This window comes from Artemia franciscana, chromosome 7 (genome assembly GCF_032884065.1).
Source record: "Artemia franciscana chromosome 7, ASM3288406v1, whole genome shotgun sequence".
NCBI lineage: Eukaryota > Metazoa > Arthropoda > Branchiopoda > Anostraca > Artemiidae > Artemia > Artemia franciscana.
Genome location: NC_088869.1, coordinates 50,588,350 through 50,616,055, shown reverse-complemented (window position 1 = coordinate 50,616,055; position 27,706 = coordinate 50,588,350). Strand labels below are relative to the sequence as shown.

Sequence of the window (27,706 nt, the reverse complement as noted above, 5' to 3'; positions counted from 1 at the left end):
GTACAAGTTTCAAGCTCCTATCTACAAAAATGTGGAATTTTGCATTTTTTTTTCCAGAAGACAGATCACAGATGCGTGTTTATTTGTTTTTTTGTTTGTCTTTTTTCTTTTTTTCCCCGGGGGTGATCGTATCGACTGAGTGGTCCTAGAATGTCGCGAGAGGGCTCATTCTTACGGAAACTAAAAGTTCTAGTGCTTTTTTTCAAGTGACCAAGAAAATTGGAGGGCACCTAGGCCCCCTCCCACGCTCATTTTTTCCCAAAAGTCACCGGATCAAAATTCTGAGATAGCCAATTTATTCACCATAGTCGAAAAACCTAATAACTTTGTCTTTAGGGACGACTTACTCCCCCGCAGTTCCCGTTGGAGGGGCTGCAAGTTACAAACTTTGACCTGTGTTTACATATAGTAATGGTTACTGGGAAGTGTACAGACATTTTCAGGGGAATTTTTTGGGTTTAGGGGGGAGTTGAGGGGGGGGTTACGTGGGATGATATTTCCACGGAGGAAATTCTCATGGGGGAAGAGAATTTCAATGAAGTGGGCGCAGGATTTTCTAATATTATTTGAAAAAACAATGAAAAAATAAATATGAAAAGTTTTTTCTACTGAAAGTAAGGAGCAGCATTAAAACTTAAAACGAACAAAAATTATTACGCATATGAGGCGTTTACCTCCTTGTTATACCTCACTCTTTACGCTAAAGTATTTTTAGTAGTTTCAATTATTTTTCCTATGGCCTTTGTGATTCAGAGGTCATTCTTAAGGAATTGGGACAAAATTTAAGTTTTAGTGTAAAGAGCGAGGTATCGATGAGGGTTGAACCCCCTCATATACGCAATAAAAACATAAAAATATAGAAGTTCGTTACGTAAGTTAATTCGTAAGTTACGTATATTTTTTACCAGTGAAAACGTTTGTAAAAAATTTAAAGTTCTTGTTGCCTTTTAAGTAATCAAAAAATTGGAGGGCAACTAGGCCTCCTCTCTCGCTCCTTTTTTCTCAAAATATTCCGATTAATTACAACTAATTAATATGCAAATTTTGTTGTAATTATTTATGTGCGGAGAGCCAACGTCAAAACATGCATTAATTCAAAAACCTTCAGTAATTAAATAAAAAAAGAAGTTTTTTAAAATGAAAGTAATGAGCAAAATTAAAACGTAAAACGAACAGAAATTACTCCGTATATGAAAGGGGCTTTTCCTCCTCGACGCCCCACTCTTTACGCTAAAGTTTCTTACTGTTTTAAAAAGTAGAGTTAAGAGAAAGAGTGAAACTTTAGCGTAAAGAGCGACGCGTTGAGGAGGAAAAGCCCCTTCTAAATACGGAGTAATTTCTGTTCGTTTTAAGTTTTAATGTTGCTCCTTACTTTCATTTAAAAATCTTGTTTTTTGTTTGTTTAATTTTTAAAAATACGAGGTCTTCTGAGCAATAACTAGTGTTCCGAAGCTTTATTTTCAAGGAAACTTTAACCACATATTTCAACTTCACCTCTGACATAAGCGAAGATAAAATCCGCAGAAGTGGTTGCGAAACCATGTATTTAACCATCATATGGTTTCTAGTGTTTCTTATTCTTATTTTTCTCCCTTTTGAAAGATGGAGAATAGCGAAATTGGCAAAAGGGTGGGAAATGCATGTCAATTTAGAGATCACCCAAATGTTCAATATTATTATTATCAGCAGCCATCAATTCCTATTTAGGAATCTTTAATTACTTTTTCGTATAATTTTTTGCAGGTGAATTTTTTTAACTTTAAGTCTGAAGATAAATAAAGTTTCTTTGGATCGTGGGTGGTGAAAACCTTACAATTCATCAAAAATCTCAAACTTACAAAAATTTACCTTCTATGTGGATTGTGTAGGACCATTTTTCTTTGAAGATCATGGAGGGAATGCTGCAACTGGGAATGAAATATCGTGGTCATTAGCTTTTGGCCAGAATTGTTTTCAAATAAAATTGCTTTTACTTGAATAATAGATTTCTAAGGAACAAAAGGGTACTTATAACAATATCATAATTAATGATTACTGACTTCCCCGAAAACTTACCAAATGGTATTTCTATGCCAGAATTGAGAAAAAAAATGCCTGTTATCTTTCTTCTCAAATTTGCCATCGCAATTTACGAATTATACTCGTAACAACTTATACTTTTTGTATCAAGAGTTCTGAAGTCATGTGATTTTGTATCACTAATTTCGTTTGGTTTGTTTTTGGAAAGCCGAGTAAATAAAAACGAGTCAAAGATAGTGTATGATGTAAATAGTGATACCGGAGTTGCATTTGCAAAAATGAAGTAAGCCAAAGCAATATCAAAGGCAATTGACAAATATGAACATTTCAATTGAACAAAAAGGAGTGGTATCACCCTGCAGCACCCATATTACAGGGGTAGTCCAAAAATATTTTCCAAAACTAAGAGGACTAGATAATAATTTGTACCCTCTCCCCTCCCCCCAGAAAGAAGATATTTAAACCGACACTCTTGGAATTCAAACCTAAAATGTATTTACTTTTAACCTATTTGGCAGGTATTCCCTTAGGGGCTCGTTTTGCTAGTAACACTTATTACCGTAACTACTTATTTTGGAGCTATTCTTAAAGTATCAAATACATCAAAATAAAAAAAAAATTATCCTCTGGCTCCATCTGCTATTTTAAGATCTCCTATTTTAAATCTCAAGCGGATCCAGCGTAATTGGGGGGCAGTTGGGGGGGGGGGGGACCGGAAATCTTAGAAAATATTTAAATAAATATTTTAAGGGAAGAATAAAAACCTGTATAAGATACGTGACTGACATAACCGGACCGAATCTGCTCTCTTTGGTGGAGTTGGGGGGGGGGTAATTTTGAAAATTAAGGTATTTTTAACTTACGAAAGGGTGACCAGATCTTAATGAAATTTGATATTTAGAAGGATCTTATGCTTTAAAGCTCTAATTTTAAATTCCGACCAGATCCTGTGACATTGGAGGAAGTTCGAGGTAGAAATCGGAATTCTTGGAAAACGTGAAAATTGGGATATTTTTGTTCTGCGAATACGTGATCGGATCTTAATGAAATTTGAAATTTAGAAGGAATTCATGTCTCAGAGCTCTTATTTCAAATCCCGACCAGATCTTTTTACATTGGCGGGAGTTGGAGGGGGAAATCTTGGAAAACACTTGGAGTGGAGGAATCGGGATGAAGCTTGGTGGATAGAATAAGCAAATTTCCTTGATACGTGATTGACGAAATCGTACTGGATTCGCTCTCTTTGGGGGAGCTGGGGGGAGGGGTTCAGTGATTTGGCGAGTTTGGTGCTTCTGGACGTGCTAGGACAATGAAAATTGGTAGGCGTGTCTGGGAGCTGCACAAATTGACTTGATAAAGTCGTTTTCCCAGATTCGACCATCTGGGGGGCTAAAGGGAGAGGAAAAATTAGAAAAAATGAGGTATTTATAACTTACGAATGGGTGATCAGATCTTAATGAATTTTGATATTTAGAAGGACATCGTGACTCAGAGCTCTTATTTTAAATCCTGACCGGCATTAAGCCTCTGATTTTCCTTTTAAATCAATCTATTGATTCTTAGAATTTTGTTAGAGCTCATACCATATGAACTCTTGGCTCTTAGCTCTTCTTGCCTCGTCACAAGTGCCATATGAGCTCTTAGGTCTTGTTACGTTTGCATTGAATGGTCATACGGCTCACAGAAATTTACCACTGCAACAATGCATTTGTCAGAGGAATAACCCCAGAAGCGCTGTTCACTGCCGATTTATGGCTGTGTTTGTCTTTTGCTACACCAATCAAGTTATTTTTAAACTTGGCGCGTCTTTTTCATAAAATCTTGAGTTCCCGGGTTTTCCTAATTTTTTAAGACATATATGGTTGCGTTAATTTCCACTTAACAAATTTAAAGGATCTTAATTCATTTTTACTGCCCTTGGTACTTTAATTTAATAATTTATGTGAAATTGAAGTTATGTAGTTCTCTCTTATTTTTACATTTTACCTATTGTTGCTCTTATTTATACCTGTTTTACAGTCTTTTATTTCTCTCTTATTAGACAAGACTGATATGAGCCTTTAACTTGGGATTCTGTCAGCTTCCCAGTCATTAATTAAAAAAGATTATCGGGTTTCAAGGATTCTTATTTTTCTGCCCCTTCTGACTTGTTGGTTCCAACCGACTATCTTACTTCCTAAAAACACACTCATTTAACTGCTTAAACTTGAAATTGAAAAAGGAAATAATAGAAAATAAACATTTTCAACAATTCTTTCTTACTTTCCTATGGTTTAAAGGGTTGAGAATGGTAGTACAAGAGAAAATAAGAGAGATTACTTTCCTATCATTATATTGTAAAAAGACTATTTTAATTTGTCTGAGACGATTTTTGTCTGTGACGTATTTTGAGAAGCCAAATGCGTTGAGAGGCAAAGCTGGCATAAGCCTTTTTCAGAGTTGTATAAAAATGGTGCCATTTCACTTGTTGACTGATATTCATGACTGATGTTTGACTAAATGTAGATAATGCAATAAGGATAATCCAAATAGTGTATGAGTTCTATAAGCCGTTTGAAGGCAGTTGGACACCCCGAATAAAAATTTATCTTGAATTTATGACTGACCATGTTCTCAGGACTTGCAGGCAATTAGGCAACTTGGATTGTTCATATTATATAAGCTTCGCCTACTGTGAAACCCCACTGGAATTGCAATGGGAGTGACCTATATTTTAGGTTGAAAAATGACAAAGAATGTCCACTGGACTTGTATGCAAACCGGGAAACTGAATTTGCTTGGACTCGCAGACGAACAAGCGCCTTAAGCCTAATAGGGCCCGCCTGCCTAGGATGGATATCCTGTATAGTCCTTCTTATAACCTGGTTTGAACTCGTGTAAATTTAAAGTCACTAAAAAGAATGGGTTAAAATATTTTGTTTCAGTTTGTCAATTACTGAATTTTTTATTTTATTTTTTTTTATTATTATTATTATACAGAAATAAGAAGAAGAAAAAATCTGTTTCAAGATTCATTTTTCAATTTATCATGTTATTTTTCAAGTTCTAATTTTTGCAACTTTCTGTTTCTAGGTGTTAGTACTTGATAGTCTGGTTCTCTCAAGTGCCTTAGAACGAATTCTCTTTTTCCAGATATTCCATTGTCCTTGTCTATATTTGTCTGTCAATTCTTGCCATTTTAATAATAAGGATTCCGCTGGTGGGTATATTTCGGATTAGAAGAGATTCAGCCAATTCGATCTATGCGGCTTTTTACTTTTTTCCAATCATGGCAGCTTTCTATGCAGTTCTTGCTGGTTACTTGTGTAAGTATTTTTCTTATAAGTTCATGGTAAGTAATCACAAATACTAATAAACGATTTCTTGAAGAGTGAATTTATCTCTCTAGGAGAGGGAAGTTAAATGGGATAATTTTTTAAAGTGTGGATCCCATGGAGCTTCGGTTGAATGATATTAATATGAATCAAAATTCGTCACATGAAGTATTTTTAGCGATGGAAAAGAGTATTTTTGAGGTAATGTTGAGAAAATATTATGACTATGAATATTATTTTTGGAAAAGGAGATCTACCTAGCCATTCTAGGAAACCCTAATGAAACCCCTCCATAAGAAAGGTGATAAGAAGGAGTGTGGTTATTATAGAGGCATTAGCCTGGATTCTGTAGGAAGTAAACTACTTAGCATGATGATACTTTTAGACTTAAAGATGCCGTAAGTAAAATTTAAAGAGAAGAACAGTATGGTTTTAGGAAGGGTAGAGGATGCGTTGACCAAATTTTCACTTTAAATTATAATTTTTGATTAATAAATGACAAGTGCCTGAGTCATCGAACGCCATTAGCCATTGCTTCTTTTGATTATTAACAAGCATTCGATTTTGTTGATAGAAGTGCTTTAGCGAAGTTCTGATCCTTGTATGTTATACCAGATAAACATATTAAAGGGATTAGTGCTATGTTCGAGAATAATCAGAATTATTGATTTCCGTTCAAATGAGCCCTCTCAACATCTTCTAGGACTTACGGTTCTATGCGGTCAACCCTGGGAAGACCAAAGAAAAAAATAAACGAAAAAAACAAATAAACACACATCTGCGATCTTTCTTATGGCAAAAAATACAAAGTGATTAGTGCTATGTACGAGAATAACATTGCAGCAGTTAAGGTTGGAAATGAGGTTAGTTGTTGGTTTGTATTAAATCAGGAGTCAAGCAGGGCTACGTTCTATCTCCATTTATATGCATCATTTTGGTGGACTTTGTTCTAAGGAGCAAAGCAAAGGCAACGGGAGAACACGGAAACCAGTGTGGAACTAGAAATCTCCTGAACTTAGATTAAACTGATGATTTAAGCATCCTAAATGAAAATGTTAGCAAAATTAATGGACTTTTAGAGGTTTTGCGAGTTCAGGATGCTAGAATAGGCTTGAAAATTAATGTTAAGAAGACTACGTTGCTTAGCTGGGAATAAGTGAAGGGGAAGAGATGATGCTGGGTAACCAGAAGATTGATAAAGTGCATAGCTTCACTTACCCAGGTAGTATTATTAGTAAAAAAGGTTGTCGCAAAGAAGATGTTAAAAATAGAATACCAAGGTGCAGGGTTTTTTTTCCCACTTAAAAAAAAGTCAATAAGAATAGGAAGAAAAGTCTACGACCTAAGATTGGAATATTAGAAACCACAGTGGTGAAGTATAGTTCTGAAGCGTGGATGATCCAAAAACGGAGGAGGGTTTGCTAGATGTTTACCAGAGAAATTGCCTAGGGATTGTTTTGGTTACCCGAATGACTGACCTTATCTCAAATAGTAACCTGTACAAAAAATGTGATTAAATCCCTCTTTCTCTGGCTATAATAAGGGAAAATTTAAATGGCTTGGGTATTTTCTGCGGATGAAGGATGACAGATTGCCAAAAACTGTTCTCGTCGGCCAATCGTCTATGGCAAAACTAAAAGTAGGTCGTCCCCGAATGGGGTGGAATAATGTCGCAAGGAAAGATTTAGGGGCAATGGGAGCTTACTAGGAGGGTGTAAAGAGGAACACTTTGAACAGATTAGGGCGGAGGCCAACTCAGCACGCTTAGATGTGCTGGCCTCAGACGGCTTGATGCTGCAGTGAGTTGTGAGTAGTATTAGTAATGTTAGGAAATATAATACAGCGTTTTATTTTAAAGGACTATTTCATGTGCATCAAGCAATCACTGTGTCTTATAATTTTCAGCCGTGCCATTTTTGTAGAAAAATATATTTAATATGTAAATACATAAGGACTAAAAGGGGGTTATAGTTATCATTAATTTTTTCAGAAAATGTGTGTTTTTCGCATTTTGCTGCCCTCTCCTCCCTAGGATAAATCTATTGATTTCTCAACTAGTGTTTAGACTTCTGCATATCATTCTACATTTTCATTTTAAATTCATTGTTAAGCATTGGTAAAGAGGTTCCCGAAGGCTCTACTTTTTTTGTGCTGTTTGTGCTTTTCCAGCTACGTTTTAAATAATCTTTCGGCAAAAAATATGGTCAAAATATTACCCAACATTTTTCTCAAAATTTTGCGAATATTGTATATTTACGAAAAAGAAGCAGTTTCAAATGAAAGCCTAAGTAGTGACATTAACACTTAAAATTGATAGAAATTGTGGTGTAAATGAGAAGCGCCGCGGTCCCTTTCACCCTTTGCTCTTTACGCTTAAGTTTGACTTCGCTTTCTTTGAATGTATTATAGAGTGCAATAAACGCTACCAATTAGTAACTGAAACTAGACCTATGTTGCCCAGGCAACGTGAAGTGTTGCGGCAACCTTTGCTTCGCCGACTAAAGTGTTGCGAGAGCAACACTTTGGTTTTGTTTCTTCGTTATCGATCACTGATCACATGATCAAAGGCTATTCCTCAGCGTTGAAAAAACAACAACAAAATAGTATCGAAAGAAGGGACTAAATTGACTTTGCAGCCAGTTGAACTTTATCCTTTTCAATCGTAGAAATCGTGACGGATGAAAACTCGGAACAATATCTTATATAATCTAGTTGGTATTATAAAGCTGTCCCTAACTTTTCAGGATCAAAATACCATAGATGACATTCTAATAATTATTACGAAACTATCTCATTGTTTTATATTCTCGTTTGTGCTTGTTTATTCACTATCGGTTAAATGATGAAGTTGTCAGCCTATCGAAGTTTTTAAAACGGTATGTTCAAACAAGAACGCAATCAGTTATCACATAATCAAAGCTATTCCTCAGCGTTAAAAAAACAACAACTACAAAATAATATCGAAAGAAGGGGCTAAATTGACTTTGCAGCCAGTTGAACTTTATCCTTTTCAATCGTAGACATCGTGACAGATGAAAACTTGGAACAATATCTTATATAATCTAGTTGGCATTATAAAGCTATCCGTAATTTTCCAGGATTAAAATACCATAGGTGACACTAATTATTACGAAATTACCTCATTGTTTTACGTTATCGTTTGTACCCGTTGCGTAAACACTTAATTCTGTCAGATTTAAAGAGATCGAATACAATTTGCACAAATTTCTAGCCCAAAGTGAACAGATTCTTACTTACAAGTCCCTCTCCCGTGATAGACATCAAGTTCACCGGAAACAAATAAATGGGTACACCAACTAGCAAAAGTGCAAGCCCCTCATCGCTGAAGATGATTGTTGCCCAACAGCCGATTATTACTTACAAGTCCCCTACATGTCTTACCACTGGAACCAAGTTGGTTTAACCATCAAATACACCGGAAGCAAATAATAGGTACACCAACTAGCAAAAGTGGCAAATCCCTCATTGCCGAAGATGATTATGAGCTAACAGCCGTTTCTCGCCCAAAGTGAACCGATTCTTACTTATAAGTCCCTCTCCCTTTCATAGGCATCAAGTTCACCGAAAACAAATAAATGGATGCACCAACTAGCATAGTTGCAAACCCCTCATCGCTGAAGTTGACTGTAGCCTAACAGCAGATTATTACTTACAAGTCCCCTACCTGTCTTACCACTGGAACCAAACTGGTTTTACCATCAAATACACTGGAAACAAATAATAGATACACCAACTAGCAAAAGTTGCTAACCCCTCATTGCCGAAGGTCATTATTACCTAACAGCCTACTGTTGCTTACAACTGTTCCTCTATATGTCTCACAGCTTGTATCGGCCTAGGTTTCGTTTCAGTGTGTACCTTACTACTGGAGTTGTTAACCCCTTGAAACTTTCAAAATGGTATACCTCATGAAGGAATTCTTGTACCAAAAAATGGAGGTCATATAGTTTGATCAGCTCATCAAGAGCTATTGATTGCCGTCGAAATAAAATTCTATCGGTCTTAGTTCAAAAGATGATTTTTTTTGCCGTAGCCCAACTTTCTAAGGTCACCACTTAGAAAGGAGCAAAGGATGAGCTCCGATTTCTTTAGCAATGAGAGAATTTTTAAAGTTTATTAGGCACATTTGATACCATTTCTCTACCGCAATCCCAAGTCCGAAAAACCGAATGATAAAGTCAGCTGAAATCATGAACAGAAATGGGTAGAAACAATAGATGGCAGCACTTTCGGAGCCGTGGGAAAATGCCACTTTTTTGCTTCTGTAAATTTTTCTATTTATCACTCAAAGAAGATATATTGGCTTTGGGGCCGGGTAACTGCCGCATATATTTAACACTTATAGATTTTAGTCCATCTTCAATTTGAAAGTGGTGCCTGCCTGCTAGAACGGAGCTTTACACTCGAAAGCAAAAACATGGTTTGATGAAACGAAAGTTTGGCTTCACAACTTCAGGTACTCCTCTCTGACATAGGCTATATAACTCCACCTCACTTCACACACCATAGGCTCTGGCTCGTGAACAAGCCAAAACCATCCTTTTTGGCCCCAGGCAAGAGTTCTGCGGAGCTTTCCAAAATGTAATGTCATATTCATCAATCCGGCCTGAGGTCCACACTTTCCGTAAAAACCGCACAGGTTAGACCCTTACCAGTTTCCAGGAATAAGCTGAGGTCGGCGGCATAGGGAAAAAAAAAACCGGGACAAAACCAAGGTGTTGATTAGTTTTATGAAAGAATCGAAAGAAGAACAAAAAATAAAGAAGAACACACTCACAAAGAAGTCTATACTACCAAGAGTAGATTCAAATATTTTTGCTAACACATAGCAGGATGGAGGCTGTTTGACCTATCAAACTTAGAAAAATAGTGACCGCGACGCTGCTCAGCCACTGTTAGTCGCTCAGTTAACCCGTTGCTTAACACTAGTCTTTTGTTTCTAGCCCCTAGGGGTATACACATGAGAAATTTCGCGAAACAAAAATATATAAATCTAATAGTCTTCTTATCAGTAGCCGTAAATATATTCCGAAATGGAGTCAATGCGAGGCCATAAGGCCTCCCAAAAGCGTTGTTGACACGGACGAGAATATGCCTGCTGTAGCAACCTTTACAGTGAATTAGCATACCAAACACTTTTCTAAGTTTCTCACCTAGATGAGAGATAAGGAGAGTCAATATCATTTTTACTCTAAGCTCTATCGGGAGACCGAGATACTTAATGCAAGAAGATAATTAAACACAAAGCAAGGATCTCGCTTTTCGAAGCATTAAGATTGAGAATAATCTCGGAATATTCCTTACTAAGCACAGAAAAATTGTCCTCAACCGACAAAACGGTTTTACTCAATTTCAGGATGTCGTCAGCATAACTGAGTATGGATAGGTCCAAACCTTTAAAAATAAACCTAATTCTAACCTTTTTCTGGGGTGCAACCACACTATTATTATACAATGGTGGCAAAGTTGCCTCACCCTGGTGGATTCCTTTCCAAACTTGACTTACGGCTTTACACATTACATAACCATGACAAGTAGGTACATTCACAACAACACATAATCTCGTATACGGATTTTTAAATACCCACACAACTGAACGATTGAGACTTGGCTGCTGCGCACTATACAAGAAATGGGAATGCACAACAGAATCGAAAGCACGAGAGACATCGTGATCTGCAAGGACGAGAAACTTGCCACAGTAAATTACTATTTACAACATTTGGTCTCGCGTTCATTCGAAATTTAATGCTTAATTCATTCGTTAAATTGACATATTTTTATCCAAGACTGTCAAAATGCTGCCCTACTTAATTTTTTCGAATTAAATGCAAAGGTATCGGTAATATTATGTTTTGAATTAAAACTGTTAGCTTGTTTCTGGCTATATTACAAGAATAATTGACAATGTTAGATTTTATTACTACTCTTTGAATTGAACAATAATAAAGCTGCTGGTATCTGTGGCTTAAACTCAGAGCTGCTAAAATATGGTGGTCCTGCAATGCTCCTGTTTCTACACACCCTGTTCTCTACAATCTGGCAAACAGAGATAATTCCCGAGGATTGGTGGAAGGGTGTCATCATCCCCTTATAGAAGAGAAAAGGCTCGAGAAGCGACTGCTCCAACTACCGGGGAATAACCCTACTGTCAGTCCCTGGCAAACTGTTTTCAATGGTCCTGCTGGATCGATGTCGGAGCATCATTCGACAAATCCGGTGACCGGAGCAAGCTGGTTTTATGTCGGATCGTTCAACCATCGAGCAGATTTTCACGATTCGACAAATAGTAGAGAAGACCACAGAGTTCCGACAGAAAGCATTTATTGCCTTCGTTGACTTCCGTGCTGCATTTGACTCAGTCGATCGAAAAGCTCTTTGGCGGATTTTAGAGTTGGCGCTGCACCATGGGACGGAGAGCTGTGTACAAGTAAATGGTTGGCGCAGCCCGTTCTTTCAAATCACGACAGGGGTGCGCCAAGGATGTGCAGTGGCCCCAGAGGTCTTCAATGTCATCATAGATTACGTTATTACAAAAACCATTTCACGTATCAGCTTTGGGCTCAAATTCGGAGATCATACCATCAGAGATGTCGATTTTGCCGATGACTTGATCATTCTGGCGGACTCCATGGAGCAGCTGCTGGAAGCGCTCCGAATTCTGCGAGAAGAGGCTGCCAAAGTAGGACTGCATATAAACTGGAACAAAACTAAAATTATGGCCATAGACCCGTCTTCTCCTGCTAGCCTGGACAGCACCACTAGCATCGAGGTTATTAAAGACTTCACCTACCTGGGCTCCGTAATTTCTTCAAATGGCTCACTTTTCCCCGAGCTGCAGGCAAGATTATCTAAAGCGTCTTCTGTCATGGGTAGACTGAATCATCACCTCGGGCGAAAACCAAATATCAGTCGCACAACGAAATTGCGGATCTTCGACGCTCTAGTCGGCTCTGTGATGCTTTACGGAGCTGAGACATGGCGAGTATGAGCTGCAACCCTCAAGAAAATAGACGTATTTCATGCAAAGAGCCTGAGGAGGATTGAGGGCCTACGATGGTCCGACCTCGTCAGCAATGAAAGCTTCTGCAGCTCACAAAGCAGTCTTGGTTTTCGACTCAAGCAGCCGAGCGAAACCTTACGATGGTTCGGGCATCTGCTTCGAATGCCACCACATCTACCCGCAAAGATGATCTATGACTTCGACCCTATCAAAGTTGGTTGGAAGCGACCTCGCGGCCGACCGAAGAAACGTTGGTCCGACAGCCTGTCCGAGTTCTTGGTGATGACAAACATCAGACAGGGCGAAGAGCAAATACTCGCCCTGGGCCGAAGTGGGTGGAGGAGGCAGACGTCACTCTCTACGCCGAGCAGTGCCCGGCAGGAGACTTAAGTAAGTAAGTTTGAATTGAACTGGATTCATTCCTCTTTATTTCCCATCACGACAGCATAAGGGTCACTTCTAGTGACCCTTAGTCCATCTGAGGATGAAGTCAATCAAGATAGTAATGTTAGTAATGTCTATTCGAGAGGAAACAATCTTTATTGTCTTCTAATGGTAATTTTATGATTGTTAAGCTGTTCAAATAGTGTAGACAACCTAAAAGTGGAAAACTGGTGCTAGTGTCTAGAAAAAGAAAACCATCGCCATCTAGCGTTTGGTGTTTCTTAAATTTTTTTCAAGCTTCATAACCATAAATAAAAATATAGTTAAAAAAAACAAATTGAAGTATCTTTTTTACAGTATAGTTATGAATTGTAGTAATAATAGTACTTTCATTTCCACACTAATTTTCGATGCCAGTGATTTTACTAAATCTGCCTTATTACTACATTACAAATATACCAAGAAACGCCAAAAGCTAGAATGTGTTGGTAGTTTTTTTCTCGACTGTAGTGTCATATTCCGCTCTTGTAAGTTACCCGATCTCTTTAGGGTAGTTCATCAGTTGTGGATATAATAAATATCTAACTTACTAATCTTACTCTGTTCGGGACAACTTTCTTCTCTGCAAATGTTATGGTTGATTCATGTTATCAAAGACGAGTTATGTATGTAGAATATGACAAATTCAGCTTTGTTTAGGGAAATGAACCCTGTTTTAATTTTCAGCTAAAGATTTAAAATTTTTAATCTGCAATATCTGATGATAAGATCAGATATTTAATTTCGAAAAAATGACTATCACAAGCCCCGAAGGACCGAATTTGCATTTCGGAGTCATAATACCGTAAAAATAATAAAAGTCATAAAAATAGCACAACAACTAAAAAACTGGCTAAACAATATCAAAAACAACAAAATCAGAAAGGCAAAGCCATTCATTAGTTAAAAAAAAAAAAAAAACACGCCAAATTATCGAAAGTTAAAAAGGTAAAACTAAAACAAAACTAAAAAAGAGTGAGATAAAATTAGCGTTGAAAAGGTTTAAAAGAGAATGTATAAACAAACTTGGGTATCACCAGTACCAAAGAAAAAAAGAAGGAAAAACTAGCGGTTTATTTTTATCAATAATGAAGGGGACAAAGGTTGATTAAATGGGAAAAAAGCAAGCTAGTCTGCAAGTGGTGCTGATCTCATGTAGGGTCTCTTATCTAATTTAATATTTCTCTTGCCTAATTCCAGATTATTCATACCCTGTACTGATGCTAATTGGAGCAGTAGTTTCTACTGCATGGTTTCTCGCTTCGCGACCATACCAGGTAAGTAAATGTTAGGAATACGAATTCCGGGTAAAAACTGTGTATTTGGTAATTGGTATCTAATGAAACTTTAATTAGTTTTAATACCTATACATCTGACTTACAAGCAGAAGCTCTGTGCTACTCGAATAGATCTAAATTAGAAGGATCAGTGTGTTTCATTAGACTAAGACTGGATATTAGGGGGGGGGGGGAGGTTGCTGTTACTTTGGTGTTTGAACTCATGTTGGGCTCAGGAATATTTACTGAACCAATTGTTAAGTTTCAAAAAATAAATATTACTAGGTTCTCATTATTGCTTTTAATGTGCATTTGTTTTTATTTTCTACCCTTTTTGTGTCTATCTATTTTCGTACGTCAGTCATTTCTCAAAAATCGCTAGTTTTTTCAATCAAAGTGTTTAGAATGCTATGCTACTATTACTACTGACATCTCAATATCGAGCTGAATTTTTCTTGAAACTATTCAAACGTTTTGGTCTTTGATTTCTCAATGAGGATTTCAGAAACATCAATTGGTAATGAGATAAGATAAGATAATATTTATTTTCAAAAGGCTATCACAAGCTCTATAGAGCCGAATTCGCTTTATATTTTTTAAGAAAAAAAATTCAAAACAGTACATTAAGTCAATCACTTAAAATTAAAAGGAATTAAAAAGCAAAATCATCAAAGATAAAGGGCAAAAAAGTAAACTTAACAATTAAATTACAAAAACATTGCAGTAAATAAAAAAAAGAATAAAAACGGCAATAGAGGAAAAGGGGAATTTGGAAAGTACATAATCACGAATTATTATTAAGGTGTTCCAGAATAAAGGGTATAAAACTTTTGCGAAACCTTTCTGTAACAGTATGGATCGGAGAGTAAGTTGGGATAGCTAACGAGGCTGACCGGGGGAGTCGGAGTCTAATGGGATTGTGAAAATCTGGGAGTAAGTCCTCAGTACGGGGATTGGAAATGACTGATTTAGCGAAAAGCAGGCAAATTTTTTCCCTCCTTTCTTTTAAGGTGGTAATGCGCGCAGCTTTAAGGAGGAAGGAGTATGGAATTTTGCCTTCTTTGTAAAGGATCCTGAGCGAACGCTTTTGGACCGACTCGATTTTGTCACTAAGTTCATTTGAAAGTTGCGAATGCCAGACCGGACATGCATATTCCAATAACGGCCTGATAAAGGATAAGTAAACACAGAGGGAATGTATCTTAGGACAAATAAATTTGTTTGCTTTAGGCCATTGCTTAGTATTAAAAATGAAACGAGGTATGCTCTTTCAGTTGGCCAAAAAATATGTAATGTCTTCACAGAATTTAAGCTCTTGCTAGTTCCACGTTATTTTCATAAAAGATAAATGGTTATATTTATTTCATTGTATTATAAAAGCTGTTTTGCCAGTATCTAGCAAGCTTGCAATATTGGCAATTGTCTTATTTTTTTATTTTTTTTTAGCTAGTGCTGTAGTAAAGTAAGTAAAGAATGTTTACCAGTGTAAATATCTTCTTTTAAATTTTATCCATTCATTGCTGTATGAACTGAATCATTATAGGATTTGAGCAGGTAAATTGGGTTTTTAATGGTTAATTATTCAATTAAATTGACTTTAATCTTTCTAAATCAAATTTAATCAAGTTGATTATTAATTAAATCGATTTTGTATGACTGTGAAATTTTAGAGGAGGTTCGACTCGTTGTTTTAGTTTACTTTATTTAAGTTTGAAAATGATGCCAGTAAACAAAAGAAGACAAACTAGTGATTTCAGTCACAAGGTTTTGTCTCTCCTTAATCTTTCACGTGTATACCTGACAGTCCAATACTTGATTGAACTTAATATTTTGTTCAGAAACCAAATATTTTGTTTCTTGAATTTAAAATTATCTAAACCTTTATTTTGAGCTTTTTTGTTGAGAGCTAATTCAATAAAAAACACGTAGACTTCTGTATAACTATTGGTCTTCACGGTTGTATCTACTTTTGAAATTTCTTAGTTCTATAGAATTTTCACTGGTTTTAAATTACCTTTTTGTATCTGTTTGTTCACGCTATATTGTCTTAAAACATTCATTTATACAAAAACCTAACGCCTCTAAATTTAATTCCCCAGTGAATACAAACAGTATCTTCTAGCGTTTAGTTCAACATGTTCTTAAAACTGATATCGCTCATATTGCATATTATTGAATCTGCCAAAAATCAGACTAAAGTTTTTTTTTTACCTTTGAATGCTTCAAATATCCGGTTTAAAGTCATATAGACAATTTTAGAATCCTCATAATTCTGCTCAGTATTTTAATTCGTAATCCCTAGGATTTTAAAGGTATATAATTGGCCTTAAAATAGATTTTGGGTTCACTCAATTTAGAGAATTTTGAAATATCATTTTAGATACGATAGTCGCAAGATGGGTGATCATAGGAGGTAGTGAGTAGGCCATTATTATACCCATACTTAAATACAAGGGATACCCCCCCCCTCTTGGATTGGTGAAATGGTCACTTCCCTGGAAAAACTGAAAAATATTTGCTGAAAAATGAAGCTGCTTCGTGCAGCTTCATTGAGGGTGCAAGACCCTCACTAAGGGTCTTACTGTGTGTCTATCTATGAGCAGCTCCAATAATTTAATTATACGGAAGAGTGTCTATCAGAATAAAACTGTTGACTTTTGAGGAACCAAGTGACAGGCGTAAATACAATAGTCATTAATTTCAAAAATTCCTAAATTAGAATAAAGAAATATTTGTGTTAACCTCAGGAATATTTAAGAAGGGAGTGTAAAATCCATAGCACACGATTATCGAGTCCATGTATTGTCGATATCAGTTCTTGTTTAGTTTTATATTTATTAAATTGCTTGTATTCTGGCCTTAAAATAGGTAAAGGGAAATAAAATAGAAGTTTTAAATAATGAATTAGCAAAACTCTACAATGTCTAGGAAATTACGCTTTACAGCTATGTATTGATTTTTGACAGTGTTGTTATGTAAATAGGAATATTTATATGATAAAACAGTATTATTCTAGGAACCGAAAGAGATGCTGGTTCACATCATTACAAGTCCTCGTTTACTAATAATTTTGATTGGACATTGGCTCATTACCAGCTTTGGAATTTTATCCGTTTCTGAATTGAATGGTGTGCCCTTTACTTGGGAAATGCTAACTTTAGTTTTTGTTCCCCTGATTTTTTATCTGGTTACGTTAAAACTCACGGACCCTTCAAAGTTCCATAGTGACTAATTTGTGCTTCACTTTGTTTAACCTCCGAAAAGGTTGTGTAGTTGTCCTTCAAAAACAGGAGAAATGACTCAAAATCAGAAAGAAGAAACTGAAGGCGGTGTAGAGAAGATTGTGTCTCAATCAAGACGTGACTCCAACTTGGGTATGTTTCTTCTCAAGTGCAAATTAAGTCGAACGAGGTTAGGACTTTCCTGCGTTTACTTAAGTCAAGCCTTCCGACTCTTCGTCGCTTTAACAGCCATGGGCATATTTTCTATATCTATTTGTTTTTTTCTTTTATTGACAATACACTTGTTCATGTACCTATGCGAGGATTTATTTTGTTTGTGGGTTTGGGGGGAGGGGTAAATCTTTTGGGTGGGTCGAAGGGATATAACTGAGGAAGAAAAAATATTCATATGAAAAGTAACAGTCATAAAAGTATTCCTATAGCTTTTGAAACATTAAAAGCAAGCAGTGGCTGCACTTGATGATGACTTGAAGATTACCAAATGTGTTTTTTTTTCCATTTTAACCACATTTAAAGGCAGCTGAGCTCAAAGTGGGAGTTTTTGACTCGCTATCTTCTTAGCACTGAATACAGAAAAGACAGGAAAATGGTCCAAAAGATCATTTACTAGGACAAGATTCTACACCAAATTAAGAGAGGAGAAAATATTTTTATCAAGGATCCCAAAGAACAAAGAGATACACCTCAATGAAGAAACAAACAAAGTGAGATTACGGCCAGTAAAGAATTGACAAAAACCGAAACGACGCGGATATTTCGCCCGTATGAAAACGAGGCGTTTTTTAGCACAAAAGAAAAAAATATTAGAAGAATAAAATAAACTAAAAACACATAAAAAACACCACCAATATGAAACTACAGTTGTTGCAGCAGATCCACATAGGTCACTGTCACTAATAGAGTTACTTCCATGATAAAACCAGAACAACTTTGATCTTCTCATCGAAGTGACTCTATTAGTGACAGTGAACCATGCTCCACCGGTTTAGTCGTTCCATCCCATGTCCAGGCATATCCAGCAGAATTTTATTACTGTTATCAAAAAAGTTTACACATATTCCAATAGCGTCAGGGAGTCCATCACCTACCTATAGGTTCAACTGATCAATCGATGATCAAAGACCATGAACATTAAGGTGAAGGACCTTGAAATACTACTAGTAATATCAGTCTGTGCTAATTGGACATTTAGCGCAGTTATTTTAATGTCAGTTTCTGGCTTTTGCTTCCTGTTGAAAACAAGAATGTCTACGATATTTTATTAGTGTATACCATCAATTTTGATCTCCATTTCTTCAATTTGGTTGTCCATATTACGAGTCTGCATTCTATAAGCTCTCGCTCAATACTGTCTCTGATAGGGTTGAACTCCGGCAACAAGAGTCACTAATGATAGCCTCAGCAAAACCATTAAGACCCGGTCGCGCACTCGCACCGCACTTAGCAGAAACCTGACGACTTATCTCTGAAACTATAGATTGCGAAATTCATGCAAATACGACAGACTGTGAACTGGGTACTGCAGCAACTTCATAAGGTGCTTCTAGCGCAGCAAATGATTTTGAAGTCGACCTGTACATCTCAAGAAACGTTTATGTTCATCAAAAGCGTGTTTCATATTCTTCGCAGGTTTAGTAGAAGCTACGTGTACATCGTCCTTATTCAGGTTATTCACTAAAATAATTTGCTTGCTATGAGCTCATAACAAAAAGCAATTTTGATCAAATTGCTTGTTCACTTTCCATATTTTTTCGTAATTCGTAAATGCTTATAGGCCAAAATGGATAGCCAGCCAATTTTGCTAGTGCAAGATCAAATTGCTTGTAAAACGGAGTGATCAATGTGAGAAGAAAAAATCTTTTATGACTTATCTTGAAGTGCATTCCCACTATTCTCTTACATCTAAAACAGCATAGCATCCAACACATATCATTGCACACAGTGTCATAACGAATTATATAAGCTCTGAATTCTTAAGAGAATTCGAACTATCCTATCCAGCAAAAAACATTCAGACTATTCAACTATTAATCCTTTTTGAATTACTGGCCTTATGCAGGCTATTCACTGAAACAATTTGCTTGCTATGAGCCCATAATAAAAGATCAAACTGCTTGTTCACTTTCCATATTTTTTCATAATTCGTAAATGCTTACAGACCGTAATGGATAGCCAGTCAATTTCGCTAGTGCAAGATCAAATTGCTTGTAAAACGGGATGATCAATGTGAGAAGATAAAATCTTTTATGGCTTATCTTGAAGTGCATTCCCAGTATTCTCTTACATCTAAAACAGCATATCATCCAACACATATCATTGCACACAGTGTCATAACAAATCATATAAGCTCTGAATTCTTAAGAGAATTCGAACTATTCTATCCAGCAAAAAACATTCGGACTATTCAACTATTAATCCTTTTTGAATTACTGGCCGAACAATATAGGTTTTGGTTTTCGCAGCTCTAAGACTAGATTCTTACTAATTAAAGCCTTAATTTTAATTTAAGCGACGATCTAAGAAAGAAATCTATTTAGTATGATTTTTAAAATAATTGATTTAAAAAAATTTTCCACAAAACAAGTTTTTCAAAGTAAAGAGCTCTATTAAGCCAAAAATGAGCAGAAAAAAGTCAAATGAAAAAAATCAGTAAACAAATGAAACTCAAAACGAACAGGAACTACAATACATAGCCGAGTCAAACTCAAAACGAGAAAAAATTAACGTGAGTAGGGCTGATAAACCCCATGCCTTCTCAAAACCAGACCGTAATTTGCGCTTTACTGAAAAAACAAACAAACAAGTGACCATGGATTTTCAGTTTAATTGACATATACTGATATTTATTCCTTAGAGTTTTGACAATTTTTAATTTAAGAAATTTAAGAAAAAGTAATAACATTTAAAACGTATTTTGTTATCAGTAAAGCACAAACTATGTTCTGGTCTTGAGAAGGCATGGGGGTTATCAGCTCCACTCAGGTTAATTTCTGCTCTTTACTTTTCTTTGAAAAACTTGTTTTGTTTAAATTTATCTCAGTTCTTTTTTTATTGACATAGTATTTTTCATGGAGAAAAAATATGCTTTGTATCTTTTCGGTTTCTTCTATAAGAATGCAAAGTTTGGGTTGCTGTTTGTATGTTGGAGAAACTTTTTCAAAATTTTTAATCTTGACATAAACAATATTTTATAATCTAATTTTATAACTCTTGAAGTTTGCCTGAAAAATTTTATTTCACATCATTCCCAAAAGATTCTACCTGTGCTCTTTGACAACCTCGATACACTTACAGTCTTTTTATTTATTTAAACTACAAGAGCAGAAGTAGTAATAGTAGTAGCCCCAGAAGTTTCAACTTAATAACCCCAGCCGTTCTCCATATATTGCTGAGGTGTCTTACTGGCAACCTTAAACACAGTGTCTTTTGATATAGTTTAAAGCAACATTTAGTTTTAAAGCACAGAGATCCATTTGCATAATTGTGGGGGTAACATATCCATTATCTTTAAAGATAGGGGAGACCGAACGCCATCGGTCACTTTTTCGATTACCAGCCACCAAGAATTTTACGTTCGTTATTTTGAAAAATCTTGCTGAACACAGGGAAGAGCAACGTTTGATCTACCAAATCTAATTTGTAGTTTTCTTAGAACTCAACCGGATTGTAAGAAAAAAGTGATCCCGCTGAAGCCCCATTTTGACCGGAGGTGCCCCCAACCCGGGGCACCTTCGGTCGGGCTTGGGGCACCTTCGGTCAGCCTTGCAATTATACGAATTACCTCCGTTATCCTGTCTTTAGATGGCTAAATATACAAAGCTTACTTATGTCTTCGTTTATTGTTTGTAAAAATAAGCCAAAGTAACAAAATCACATCATTTATTACTGTCGGAAGGAAATTTTCGACATCACTTTTGATACAGAGGCAGAGATGGTTGAGTTCAGCGACTTCACTTTTCAGCGGAGACTTGGAAAAAGTGAAAAATCGACGTCGCTGAACTCAATCATCTCTGCGACACGTGCCGTACCCCCACTTCTGCTAGGAATGGGCAATTTCATCTTAACATCCGCCAAATTGACATAGCTTTCATCCACTACTTGTGGGAAAAAAAACTTGCTAGAATCACTGTCCTTTCTGCGAAGGAAACTTACAAAAACTTCACTGTTATCTTTTTCTTTGACGAATCCAACGTAGTGCAGTGAACTGTTCTTGCCTTCGAACTCCACCAACACATAGTCGCCAATACTAAGGGTCCCCAGTGCAAGTGGCTCAGTTAGCTCGTCATCACCGATATGTAGACTATCATCCGTGTCATCATCCAGATGAACTGAAACAACAGATTCTTCATCAGTCGACTGATCGCACAAAGACGTTTGCTGCTTCCTCTTCTGACCCTTGCTTTTCGTTTGACTTGTTGGCTTCTTCATATTTTTTTTCAGCAATCTTGCTTTTGCTTTTGCATCTTTCTCATCTTGCTTTGCTTTCTTAGCCATCATAGCAGCTTCAATTTTATCTTTCTCTGGTGTGTCTGTCAAAACTCTCGATGCACCCTTTTTCCTTCCGCCCCTATTGCTCTGTTTCCTTAGCAATGCCTTTGGATACGGTCGGACATCTTCGAGGGTCAAAGCATTAGAGTAACGAATCTCTGCAGCTGGTGTTGCCGGTGCAGTTGACGGTGACGGGCAAGGATCTAGTAGATCCGATACTGGTGGGTTTCTCTCTGTTGTTGATGGGCACGGCTCTGCCTTAGGACGGTCGCTGACAGACGCAGCATAAAAATCCTCATCAGAAAAAGCATTGCGGTTGAAGGGCCAAATGCCAGGCTTCGAAAACCCAGAAATGATGTTGTTCATGGTCAGTGCATTTGGATAAGCATTTCCTACAAGCTGGGCAATATGGGTGATCTGGATCCTCTGAAACGGATTTGAAGTCATCCAATCATGAAATGCTCTTTTCAAAGCAGACTTCAGTGGTCCATAGATAGTAATATCTAGAGGCTGAAGACGATGACTGCAGTGGGGTGGGAAGGATAGTAAAACAATGCCATTTGCACGGGCGTACATGATAACGTCAAGACCGATGTGGCTCTCATGGTTATCGAGCAATAAGAGGACCGGGCTGTCCTTGGAACATCGAACTTGTTTCTTGAAATGCTGTATCGCCTCGTAAAACAATGTTGCAGTCATCCAACCAGTTGTTTGGGCTAGGCCGAGACTTCCTGCAGGGGCCCCAAACATCATATGATCCTTGAACTTTGCTCTGGGGAATACGAAGACTGGTGGCACGGTTCCACCAATAGCATTGACAAAGCAACAAACAGTAACAAGTTCACCCCTTTCAGCTGTGGTAACCTGACCAACCTGCTTGGTACCGGTTTGTTCTATCACCTTGGGGCTGTCAAGTACAGTTGTGACCCCCGTTTCGTCACAGTTCCAAATGCTTTCTCCTGTGAATTTGTATTTGTGCAGGACATCCTCCAAGTTGTCAAGGAATCTGTCAACATTAGCACGATTGAAGCTCGAGCTGCGAGCTAAGCTAGTTTTCTCTGGCTCTCTGAGAGACAAATCACCTTGCCTTATCATAAAGCCCTTCATCCAGTCTGGCCCAGCCATCTGTGCTTCTTCCCAGTTGTGAGGAACTTTCTTATCTAGTCTTTTTGCATAATCATATGCAAACTTTCGTGTTTGCATCAGGGTCATACCATAATGGACTTTCGAACAATGTTTCAAATAAACAGCAAGCTGGCCCCCTTCATTGGCCGTGAAAACTTTTGCAGTTGACAGTCTCTCTTTTCTTGTCGGAAGAAAAGCACTATTGAATGTGCCACCACTAGAGGTTCCAGAATTAGAGACCCCAGCTTGAATAGGCACTGGTATGCCCCCTTGCTCTTGCTCGCGTAGTTCTTTTGCTCGGCGAACGTTGTCGATAAGGGTTGATTTCGGTATTCCGAAAGCTGTTGCAGTACTACGAATTGAAGCTTTGTCCATCAAAACTTTGGAAACAGCAATGTTCATAGCCTCATCTGACACACCCTTCGGGCGTTTTGGAACTCTGTTCCGAACCATAACCAATGATCTGGAAGAAACAATGAAATTAAGAATTTGGCAGTGTAAAAATGACCTACAGTAAAAGAGAAGACACAAACGAACTTATTTCCGGCGTAATAAGTTCGTGGAACTTAATAGCACGACCCAACAAGCGTCAAAGAAAATGCACTGTGGCCCGAGCGCGTCATTTACAGGCTTCATTTCTTTTGGACACACTCGCTGATGCAGCGGAATATCACTGCCCTTCTCTCGTTCTGAAAGTAACAAACTCTTTTGGTACACCTTACTTTAGTTCTATGCTGGGAGCATCAATGTTAACCCCAATCCGTTCTTCTATGCTGAACAAAATGGCTGTCTCAAAATTTTGACTGGATGCCTTTGGAAAACGGATGGGCTTGAGAGAAAGGTTGTTTCCCCTCCAATCTCTTTTACTCTTAAAAAGGGCACCAGAACTTGTTATTTTGAATCGAATTAGTTCTTTTAAAAGAATCAATGATATATATATATATATATATATATATATATATATATATATATATATATATATATATATATATATATATATATATATATATATATATATAGCTATTATAGAGTGGTGCTGCCTAAGATATTGGTTATATGTCCTTTTGAAAACCTGCGTCCATACAGTTTTTTCGTTTAATTGGATCTCCACCTAAATGTTCCCTAATATTTTCACCTTAATAACCTTAGCGTTAATAGTTACAGTAACTGTAGTAGTAGTATTAAAAGTATAGACGTAGTGCCTCCTGGCTAGTTGAAAATCACCCACCTAAAGGATATTGCTTTGTCAAGGATATAGCAAAGGATATTGCTATTTTTCAGATATTGCTTCTTCACCTTTTTGAAATTCCACATGCTCCTAGTTGGTTTTGATTTAGTTCAACATCCGCGTAAATATTCCTTTCAAGTTTCACCTTAATATCCCTGGAATGCGCAGTAGCAAAAGTTGTAGCAGCATTAGTAGCAGTATGCGAATAGCACTTTTAGTTTCTTCAGCACTCGCTGAAAGTTTCAGCTTAATACCATCAACCATTCCTTAAGAATTTCTGATTCGACCGCTTTACAACCTGTGTGGGCATGGTGTTTCAAATCAGTTCTATACAATCTGTAGGCTATATCCCAAATTTTTTGCCTTAATACCATTAATTTGGTAGAAATATTAGTAGTAGACTAAGCTTTAGTGGCAATAGTATTAATAGAAGTAGTAATAATAGTAACAGTAGTAGTAGCATGAGTAGAAGCAGTAGCATTAAGACGGAAATATTTTCTTTTGTTTAGTTCAACATCCCTCACAACAAGCACTGTTAGTTTCAACTTCGCTCACCAAACTGTTTCTAAGACATTGCTGTTATACCCTTTTGACAACCTGCATACAGATGACGTGTTGTGATTCAGTTCACCTTCCTCCCTCAAAATTCCTTGGAAATTTCACCTTCATAGTCTTAGGCATAGTTGTAATGATAGTCAAGGTAGTAGTATTGATATTACTAGTGATAGTATTGAATAGCGGTAGTACTACTAGCAGCAGTAGTATTAACACATTGCCTTTTGGTCAGTAGAACGTCCCTCTCATCAAGTCCTGGAAGCTTCGAGTTAATACAATTAGCCATTGCTGATATGTCCTTTTGATAACCTGTATGTTCACATTCTTGCAATTTTCATCTCAATGTGCTTAGCCTTACAAGTATTGGCAATAGAAATAGTGGTAGGGGTATTAGTAAACGTAGCAGTAACAGGTGGTATTAGAAGTAGTGTGCACATATTGCTTTTTGGTGAGATGATCTTCTTCTTTACGCATTCTCAATAAGTTCCAACTTAATACCCAAATCAGTTCTTAAGATACGCTATTACGGCAATGTGCATGCTCATAGCGTCTTTTGATTTAGTTCAAATTTCCCCTCATTACTCCCTGTAAAGGGAGTATTGTGTTTTTAGTAGTGGTGGTAGTTGTAGTAGTATTGGTAGCATGCAAATGTTGCCTTTTTGATCGTCTCCCTTATCATTTCCTGAATTTTCCAAATTAATATACTGTGTTACATCTTTTTGACAATCCTTGTACACATAATCTGTTTTGATTTAGTTCAGCATTCCCCTCAAAATTCTCCGAAAGACTCACCTGAGTGCCCTTCGTTTTCTTGGAAAGTAAAGTTCAAACATGCATACATTTCACAATAACATATACTATGTGTAAACAATGAACGAATTTCCTAACTTAATATCCTTTTCCTGAGGACTATGGGGAGGTTGACATCACCAAAGATATAATTAAAAGACCTTTCAACAATGCTGAACAAAATGGCTCTCTTAAAATTTCGATCGGATGTGTTTTGTTGAATGATAGGCTTTGGGGGGAGGACTGATTGCCCTCCATTTACTTTTGAATCTTAAAAAGGGCACTATAACTTCAGACTTCCAATCAAATGAGCTATATCCGATCCAAAGTTTACATGACCACCCGTTCCATAAAAACCTTATATGCCCCGGGGCATAACATACAACCCTTGCCCATGGACTCTGGGGTTTGGTGTTCATCCTAAAGAAATTGATATATTATTTTTGGACTATTAGTAATAAAATGGCCAAGTGAATGTATATCTCACAATTTCAATTGAATGTATTTTGAGAAAAGAGGATGTCAGGGGGGCTAGTTGCTCTTCATCATGTTTTACTCTGAAAAAAGAACTAGAACTATACATTTACAATCAAATGAGCCTCTTATAAAGTTTACACAAACACCCCTTCCATAGAAACCTTATATGACCCTGGGGCACTACCTACAACCCTTGCCCTCAGACTCTGGGGAATTCTGTCAACGCCAAAGGCCTTGTTATATGATCTTTGGACTATTTTTGAAAAAATGGCTATCTAATAATTTCTATCGGATGTATTTGGGGAGAACACGACGTGGGGGGGGGGGGTTGCCCCCCGGTCATCTTGACTCTTAAAAAGGCAATAGAACATCTGATTTTCAATCTGATGAGCTCCCTCCGGAGTTTATACGACCAATCTTTCCATAAAACCTTATATGCTCTCGGGGAATAACTTACAACCGTTGCACTGAGGGCTGCGGGGGGGGTTAATCTTCAAAAACATAATTTCCAGACCTTTCAACTACGCTGAATAAAATGGCTATCTCAAATTTTGATTGTGTTTTGGGAATTGATAGGCATGGGGGAGGGGCTTGTTGCCCTACAATTACTTTTGACTCTTAAAAAGGACACTAGCCCTTTAAATTTCCAATCGAATGAGCTTTTTACAAAGTTCTACGACAACAGATGGCCATCTCAAAATTTCTATCAGATTTATTTCGGGAAAATACGGGCTCTGTGTGTGTGGGGAGGAGATATCTGCCTTCTAATCACTCTGAGTCTTGAAAAAGGGTACTAGAACTTCTGATTTCCAATCGAATGAGCCCCCTCCGAAGTTTGTACGACCACCCTTTCTATAAAAACCTTAACGTACAACCCTTGCCCTGAGTACTGTGGGGAGTTGTTATCCTCAAATACATAATTTTTGGACCTTTTAAATACGATGAACAAAGTGGCTTTCTCAAAATTTTGACTGAATGTGTTTAGGGGAATGATGGGTGTTGGCGGGGGACGGGTAGATGCCCTCTAATCACTTTGACTCTTATAAAGTGCACGATATCTTCTGATTACACATCCAATAAGTCCCCTCCGAAGCTTATATGGCCACCCTTTTTATAGAAACCTTATATACCCTCAGGGCATAACTTACAACACTTGCACTGAGAACTCTGGGGGGTTATCCTCCTCAAAGACATACAAACCTTTCAACTACGCTGAACAAGATGGCTATCTCAAAATTTTGACTGGCTGTGTTTAGGGAAATGGTGGGCATGAGAGGTGGGTTTGTTGCCCTCCAATCACTTCCGATTGTTAAAAAGCGCTCGAGTTCTTCCAATTTCCAATTGAATGAGCCTTTATAAAAGTTTCTACGACAATTCCTTTGATACGAAATGCCTACCGGCTCAAATTGATGTGCCTTTGATGTGCCTACCGGCTCAAAGGTGGTTTATCCGGCATACACGGCGACATGCTCAGCAATTCACGGCCCATTTGACATCATTCTCCCTAATTGGCTTAATCCAGTAGTAACTGCTATTAATTGAAAAACCAAAATCCCTTATTTAACAACAGTTTTGAAATCTTAGTTTTTCTTAAACTGAAACCACCTAAAACTAGTAAGTTTTAGCTTACTTTTCTAACAAGTCGAAGCCTTTGTTAGAAATGGCTATCACGTCAAACCATTTTTTTACATGGTCTATTTTTGGATATTTTTCACCACTTAAAATCTAAAATGGTTATATAACCC

General features: G+C 37.2%; 1 protein-coding gene across 5 annotated transcripts in view; it reads left to right on the top strand.

Annotated features, from left to right (window-relative positions):
- LOC136029423 (JNK1/MAPK8-associated membrane protein-like) overlaps window positions 1–17,595 on the top strand; it is a 39,903-nt gene extending 22,308 nt beyond the window's left edge. For 4 of the 5 annotated variants that reach the window (XM_065707800.1, XM_065707802.1, XM_065707801.1 and 1 more), the window contains exons 5-7: window positions 5,152–5,324; window positions 13,981–14,057; window positions 17,074–17,595. In XM_065707800.1, coding sequence (XP_065563872.1) covers window positions 5,152–5,324; window positions 13,981–14,057; window positions 17,074–17,289 — 466 coding nt within the window. In that variant the 3' untranslated portion in view covers window positions 17,290–17,595. Of the gene's footprint in view, window positions 1–5,151; window positions 5,325–13,980; window positions 14,058–17,062 lie in introns of all 5 variants that reach the window. The other variant, XM_065707803.1, reaches the window with a different exon arrangement.
- The last annotated feature ends 10,111 nt before the right edge of the window (window positions 17,596–27,706 follow it).